The 8,324-nt window shown below is 40.6% G+C and overlaps 1 protein-coding gene across 1 annotated transcript; it reads left to right on the top strand.

Annotated features, from left to right (window-relative positions):
* The first annotated feature begins 669 nt into the window (after positions 1–669).
* On the top strand, positions 670–1,482 carry LOC147496745 (uncharacterized). Its single transcript, XM_086562653.1, has one exon. It carries the CDS (start codon positions 670–672, stop codon positions 1,480–1,482), a length of 813 nt encoding a protein of 270 aa, XP_086418779.1.
* The last annotated feature ends 6,842 nt before the right edge of the window (positions 1,483–8,324 follow it).

The raw sequence follows: 8,324 nt of genomic DNA, 5'->3' as shown, positions 1-8,324 counted from the left end.
TCATGTGGCATCCTATATGCCTTATGAGAGATAAGACATGGTGATATATGCATATGACATTATAACCAGTACCCACATATATATAGTTTCTTGTCCCCAACTAAACAGTGTAATATGGATGTGAAGATCCATGGGAGTTATGAGCAGTCATACCAGCTACTATCAAGTTATTCAAACGAGCTGAATAAATTTGATCCAGGTTCTTACACTGAGATAAAAAAAAAAGGACGTATCGATCGGTTCAAGTCCTACTTTTGGGCTTATGGGATTATAATTAGGAGCTTTCGTAACATATGCAGACCTCTGATAGAGCTTGACGGCACAGGTTTGAAGGGTAGATCAAGCGGGTGCCTTCTATCTGCCATTGCATTAGATGCACAAGGTCATGTATTTTCCGTTGCCTTCAGTGTTGTTAGTGTAGAGGACAATGAAAATTGGGAGTGGTTTCTCCGTTATCTTGGGGACCACGTCAATGGTTATGACCGGCCGCTTATCCTCATGACTGATAGGCACAAGAGTCTGATCTCCAAGGTCCCCGTGGTGTTTCTGAGAGCAAGACATGTGTTCTACATGAACCACGTGTGTAAGAACTTGAAAAGGGCACCATAACATGTGTTCGAGGTGAAAACGGTGGCTTCTTCCCTTCAGTATTGGCATTTCAAGGCAGTGATGAGAGATATCCTGAAAATTAGTCCCACAGCACACACTTTGTTGTCAAGTATTCCCATAGAGAAGTGGGCTTGTTCAGCCTCAGATGTGAAGAGGTACGGTATCATTTACACCAACCACATCGAGAGTTGGAACAAAATTATTAAGGAAGCGCGGTCGTGGCTTGTACAAGCTATGGTGGAGGAAATCAGGCGAAATTTGACTGTACATTTCTGCAAGTATAGAGATATTGCGAGTGAGTGGTCTCTGAGGGGTCAGCTGCTAGTACCTTTTGCAGCTGAGACGTTGGAGTATAACATGAAGAAGTTGAGGGAAATGTACGAGCTGTGGTCTTCGCAGACATGTTTTATGATTATGACCAAAGAGGGGGGCTACCACTCTGTGAATCTGGAGAGCGGAGATTGTACGTGTATGTGGTTCCAACACTTGGGTATACCGTGTCCCCACGCATGCTTGGCCATTAGTGTTGCTGGCCTGCACCACATTTCATATGTTGATGAGTACTACACAACAAAGAACTGGTTACGTACATATCAGGAGGTTTGGATTGGTATTCCCAGCAAGGAACAGTGGGAAATAAACGAAGAGGATGACCGCATTTTTCCTCCTGAACTAAGGCACAAACCAAGTCGTCCCCAAATGGAGAGAATCAGGATCCCACAACCGCGAAAGGGTCTAAAACAGAGGAGGTGTTGCACGCTATGCAACCAACATGGCCACAACAGAAGCACTTGCAAGTACTTTGTTGATGACAGGGGGGATAGTATACGTCCTGCGAACCAGGAGACTGTCGACAAACGGTTCAATATCTGAGTTTCGAGTAGCGTAGACTATACCTTGGGTTTCACTATTTCTGTTGTCACGCATGATATCAGCCAAAATTGAACTGCATAATTGTAATTGTTTTGACTATGGCTACAACATGATCTAGAAACATATTTTGAAGGCATACTCACATAGCTAAAAATGATATCCTAACCGCAGCATTATGTTGTCTTACACTTACGTGTTGGTGTCGCTTTATGCACACTTATAATTACTGCGATTGTACTTGTTTACTAAAATTGTTACTAAAAGTTACAAGTTGTGAATTCAACGAGTTGACCACCACCTCCTTCTGACGTTACTTGCAATTGGACCCACCTAAATTATTTTGCTTTAGAAAACAATTTTCTTTAAGCCTAAATCCCCAATTATTGTTGCAAGGGTTTGTTGTAATGCTGCATACTTCCTCTTAATCCCTGATAAACCGAAACTAATCATGAATTATGATAGAAGGTTGGTTGGTTGAGCAAGTTCCAGACCCCAAACTGGAGTAAAGTGTGGTTGTTTTTTCGTTTGTGCTGGGTCTATCCATCAAAAAGGGACTCTAACTCAACGAATCGACTAACTACAGTACGTTTGGGTTTTCAGACAAAGTTGCAATCTTTAGTGTTGTATGTCCTATGTGGTGTACTGGTTGTTCCTGTAATGCAAGTTAGCTACCTTATCCATCCATATCTGTTTGACTATCTTATCTTGGGATGTGGGATGATAAAGTTGAATCGTGCTCCTAAAGATTCATACCAGTATTTTGTGGTAAGTTTTGGTGGTGTCAATCAAAATCTTGCATGACACACTATACAATTGCATGATATATACGATACTGTCTTTCTCTACTCCAGTAGAAGTTTGTCTATTTAGGTTTGATAACACAACGGAAATGTCTGGTACTTCTGGGTCATCTCTTCCACCAAATCGGATGGTGCAAACTTTAGAAGAAATATTGTTGTCCATCACAAAGTTGAAGAAGGAAATGAGTCTGGAAGGCAGGATGGAGTTAGATATTCTCTATGGCAAGCTGGATATATTTGTCTGTGAATACGATATGATGGCAAAAAGAACAGAGGCGGTAGCAGAGTTGGCCCTTGCACAACAGTGCCAAAGAATGAGGCGGGTGGTTTTGCGCTCTGTTAAGCGGAAGTGCAAATTAAAACAGCTAAGAGATGTTATACTATATACATCAGAGGGCACTTCATCATATAGTTTGTCTTGAAAATGTGTAACATGGCAGCCTCTTCAGTGTCGTTGGAAAGAAAAGAATTCTATTTAGTTGTGGGGTTATGTTGCTTATTTGTTTAAGGGTCTGTTTGTTTAATGGTGGGATATTTGTAGATGTGATGGTATTACTCTATCATCTCACTAGTTTTTGCAAGTGTAAATGTTTTGGGTCCTTAATCATATGTTTAATGTTTTTCCATAATGTAAATAAAATCTTCGAAATGTATGCATGTGTTTAGGGTTAAATGCAGTGGAAGGAGTTCATTTCATTTGTCAACAAGCACTAGGTGTTGAATGTTACAATTCGTAGTCCAATGTAGTGAAACAGGGAATCTCACCACTCCACAACATGCAATGCAATCTAGTGACACTTTAGAATGTTTGACTACTTCCATTACAAATAAGAGACGCTACAGTAGAAATACGAAATGAAAACCAATAGAAGCAAGACTGGAGACACACTATGATGAGACGGCAAGTGATTCCTATTCTGCCTATGTTTTCCTCCAATCAAATGAGGGTTCTCTGTGGAGCAATTGGTAGCGGCATCTCCCTGTCGGACATAATCGTAAGAATATCTTGTGTGCCTAGTGTTGGGATTTCTTTGTCTGATATTATCTCCGTGGTACCTAAATTGAACTGCATGATGTTCCTATCACTATTAAAAAAGCCAATGTCTCTGAAAATTAAGTGAACAAAGTTTGGAGAGGGTATAATAATGCATGATATATGTAACGACATTTGAAATGTTGTTGATGTCTGAAGGGGATAATAAGTTGTCTTAAACAAGATAATTATAAAAGTCTAGGCAAAGTAGAAGTAACTTATGACAGTCCAATACAATGGAATTATTTTGTCCATCCCTGACAGTACACTAGCCAATGGTTGTTGCTAAAATTCGCACATGGTGAACACACATTTTACCAGCATTTTTTCTCCACATTCTTAAATTGGGATTGGGTCAACCCACATTCTATAAGGTCTTTGGCCACCCTATTTCTTAACATGGCCCCAAACCGGCTGAATGTTGGGGCATCACCTCGGAGTAACTGATCTGCATAAGCCAGTATGAAAACCCCAGTGTCCCTAGAATCCTTTTGCTTCTTACAGTCCTGGTATTTGATAATCCATGGTCTTTGTAGCTGCAATTGAGGTACACAGTATTTGTTGTGCATTAAGAGTCCGTACGGAAGTAGGGTACAAATTTTTTCCAGCCGGGGTGTAGGGTCGGCAATAACGTCCTCCAGCGAATCGTAAATCAAGCAAGTCCAAGTGCGGAAGCAAAAGATGACCAATATCCAAAGGTGGTTTGAGAGATCGAAGGCCATCATCAACCCCTTAGACTTGGTGACGACGGGATGCGTGTGTTTTCCTCGAGCAATTCTTTGAAGGTCAACCTTAGGGACCATGACATGTTGGAAGCAAGTACATAAATCTTTTCTTCTTTAGTCAGGCTTCGATCACTGAGAGTCTCCCTAACGGTGGCATACAAAGACTCCATGTAGACCTACATAGTTTTTGAAACAATAATTATTCGGAGCATTGAAGAAAAATCTCATAATAACTCAGAGAAAACAAGTGGGTTATGGGAGACATTACCAGCATCTGTGTATCTGGGATGATAGCGTAGTATTTCGATGGTTCACATATTGTCACAAAATCCTCATACCGTGCAAGTCTGTTGTAGCGCCTATCCAGAAGGGTCATGTACACCAAAATAACCTTGACCAGGAAAAAAAGGGTAAAAAAAACAAGACAAATTGACTAGTTCGACGATACAGTAAGTGAAATATTGTGGGAAAGGCCACAATGTAGCAAGTAGCATTCTACAAACCTCGTGATTTAGCCATCGGTAATCGTCTAAGTGGCGGTAGGTGCTCAATTTTATAGACAACCCTCGACCATAAACCCTGACGGTTAGATCAGCAGCATGCCCAGTCTTGAGAGTTTGGTCATACAACCACCAATACACCTGTGCAAGGACTTTTGACTTTGTGCTCTGCGCTGGATTTAGAGGCAGACTATGTCTAGCCAGAACGGTGGGATTCCACTTTATTAATGGCAAACCCACCGACATAACTTCTAGAAACTTATCAAGACACACTTCAGCGGCCCTCTCCTCCCTACCACTTAATTTATTATAGTCCTTCAACTGCTCAACTTCCGGTTGATTGTCAAACGTCTTCATTTGCACATTATCGGGCTCCACTTCCATGGTGTCTAGCTACAAAACATCAGCCCCAAAATTAAGGTCAATAGTGGGCTCAATACTAACATTGTCATTGGTAACCTACGCCAAAGATAACAATTGTATTAGTTAGTAACTATGAATTCCCAGTAGGGGAACCTATTGCCCCAGTCCAAATTCTCTACGACATTCGCATCTGGGACATATTATTTAGAAGGGTATGTTATTTTAATTTGTCCATATTTGGCCCTACGTTATATTTATATATGATGACTTTGAACAGTGACATAATGTCCCAGAGTTGTAACATAGTTTTAGCCAGAGTCTGCAGGATCCACCTCCACAAGACCAATTGGGGCACTTTGAACTTCGGCAATCGTTTGCCCACCTCCAGCTTCTTCTCCCGCATCAAAGTCCAAACGCCGGCCAACTTTCCTCTGACAATACTCTTCGTCAGATATGCTACACTCCAACAAGTCTTTTGATATTCTTTGCCTTATATACAGTTGCCTTTTCGCTGGGATGACTGGTGACAGATTTTACAGTAGGATGTCGGCAAAGACAAGTGTAAATGCACCACAGCTGTTGGCATCGTCTTGTTTGCTGCAAATCGAAAACTCAACACTCCACTGATGACCCAATTTGGCAATGTTTATGCATTCGACATCCTGGCTCAACAGTGCATAAGGGAGCACTATCAACAACTTTTTCACCAGTGGTGTTGGGTCAAGAGGCCAGGGGCGACTATCATTCGGATTCTCCAACGAGTCGTAGATTTGAACACTCCACGTCACAAAATTGACAACGATGAGGATCCAATGCACTCCTTCAACATTGACCGTCATCATCAAACCACGGCAGTTACTCAAGTTTGGTGTCGAACTATCATGTCGAACCAATTCTATGGTTCGACGTTTTAACGAACCCACAACTTGGTGTTTTGCTTGATGAAGCTTCTCTTCAACCATCATGTTATCCTCTTCTAATATTGCCCCCAATATTCCGTATATATCATACAGGTAACGTTGTCACAAAAACTAAATAATAAGAAACTAGGGAAGAAGAAATAATCCTAAAAAATAATGAAAGATAATATATACGGATGTGTGACTTTACCGAGAAGCTTGATTCTTCAACTACAACATACATATCCTCCATTATATCATCGACATGTCCTACAATAGTGTACCACCGACTGAGTAAGTACATGTACGAATCTAGTACCTTGGAATCCAAAAACATCAAACAATCATATGCTATATATATATATATATATATATATATATATATATATATATATATATATATATATATATATATATATATATATTCCGTAGATATATTAGTGTCAAGAAAACGTATATTTGAAAGAGACAAACCACATCATTCACCCAGCCTCCCTTGTACAATCCATAGAAGCTGCTCATGTCAATATGAACACCATTTCCATAGTGCCGAAGAATGTCACAACGACTGGATTCGTCAACATCATGCTTCTTCCAGTAATACGAAACTTGGAAATTAGAGGTAGTCATCTTAGTTAGGTTAGTCCCAACCTTTTGGAAACTTACAATACCAGGCTCTCTTTCTAGCAATCCATTTTCTTTCTTGTTTAAAACATCAAGAATTAAGTCTTGGCAAACAGCAGCCACTTCATCCTCCAATTGATTGGATTTGATTACTGAAACAATTGTTTTGGATCTTCTTGCCATATCTTCTTGCATAACAGATGTAGCAACAAAATTAGGTCCCTCTTCTGCATCGTCAATCATTACATATAGTTCCCTATCAATATTCTGATCACCTTCGGTAACATCAATGCTTTCGGTAGGCTGATTCAAAAATCATGTTGTATGAGCAATTGAGAATGAATACGCAATAGAGGCAATTAATGTCTCAGTCCAATTACAATATGAACATGGTATCGGTGAGGGGAAGTGTACCTTATGGTAAGGTTGGACTTCCTCATCAGAAATTGATAAAGATTTAACAAGCACTCACTAGCAATCCCGTAAGCATCCTGGCATTACAAATTTAATAGAACTCAGAAACTAACTATAATGGCTCACAACTTGAACATAATGTCTTACGAAGAGGGAAACCCTAAACCCTAAACATAATGTCAGAAAAGGGTAGTCTTGCTGTGGTTTTTACAGAATAGACTTATTAGACTTCCTCTTCATGTAGTTCCCCGTCAAAATAGGAAGAAATTCGACTGGATTACTTGTAATCCGACACACATACTGCATCAAAATTGATTAGAACTAAACACATTTCTATGATGTCTCATAGCGTACACACAATGTCCCCCTCATATCACAAACTTTTAAGCCATATTAAGACCATAACTAAGTGTTTGTCACATATTCAAATTTACCTCTTCCCCATCGATACTGGGTAACATTTTTTACAAGCGATGATTCCTGGACAAAAACGTTTCTACCAGTCCAACCCTCTAAGTCTTATTATCAATTTCGGCTACCCTTGGCTTTTCTTCACTTTTGCTTTCTCCGTAGGTAGAAACACGTAAAGTGTCGGCCTTGGTGGTTTCTTTTGAAGTTGTCAACCGCGGTGACCTCCTAATGGCAGCAGTAGCAGACACTCTCTCTAGTAGTGGGTCCTCGGTTCCATAATTTGTTTGTGAAGGGGGTGATGGGGCTGTTTTGTTTTTAGAAGCTGCTACTTTTATCGTCGAAGGTGGTTCTTTGTTCTTCAAAGGTGGTGGTTTGATCTTCGATGGTTGGGCTAGTTTGTTCTTCAACTGTGGGGCTGGTCTGTTCTCGGATAGTGGGGCTTCATTATTCTTCAATGATGGTGGTTTGATCTTCGATGGTTGGGCTAGTTTGTTCTTCAACTGTGGGGCTGGTCTGTTCTCGGATAGTGGGGCTTCATTATTCTTCAATGGTGGTGGTTTGATCTTCGATGGTTGGCCTGGTTTGTTCTTCAGCTGTGGGGTTGGTCTGTTCTCGGATAGTGGGGCTTCATTGTTCTTCAATGGTGGTGGTTTGATCTTCGATTGTTGGGCTGGTTTGTTCTTCAACTGTGGGTTTGGTCTGTTCTCAGATAGTAGGGCTTCATTGTTATTCAATGGTGGTGGTTTGATCTTCGATGGTTGGGTTGGTTTGTTCTTCAACTGTGGGACTGGTCTGTTCTTGGATAGTGGGGCTGCTTTGTTCTTCAATAGTGGTGCTCGTTTGCTGCGGACATCCTTGCCTATGGGGGATTTAGTTTGCAGCACAGAGGAACATCGCACCCTTTTCACAGGGCTTGTTGGGACTCATCTTCATTGCTATGCTCGTGTTCCTCTTTGTTATCTTCTTCTTCACCAATATCTTCTTCCACAGGACTAAGTTTGAGTTTTCTCTTCAAATAGCTTCTTAAATCTGTTTTGCCTCCCTGATAACCATAAAAATAGTTAAACACTAAT

Source organism: Coptis chinensis, chromosome 5 (genome assembly GCF_015680905.1).
Source record: "Coptis chinensis isolate HL-2020 chromosome 5, ASM1568090v1, whole genome shotgun sequence".
Taxonomy (NCBI): Eukaryota; Viridiplantae; Streptophyta; class Magnoliopsida; order Ranunculales; family Ranunculaceae; genus Coptis; species Coptis chinensis.
This window is presented reverse-complemented; position numbering and strand designations above follow the sequence as displayed.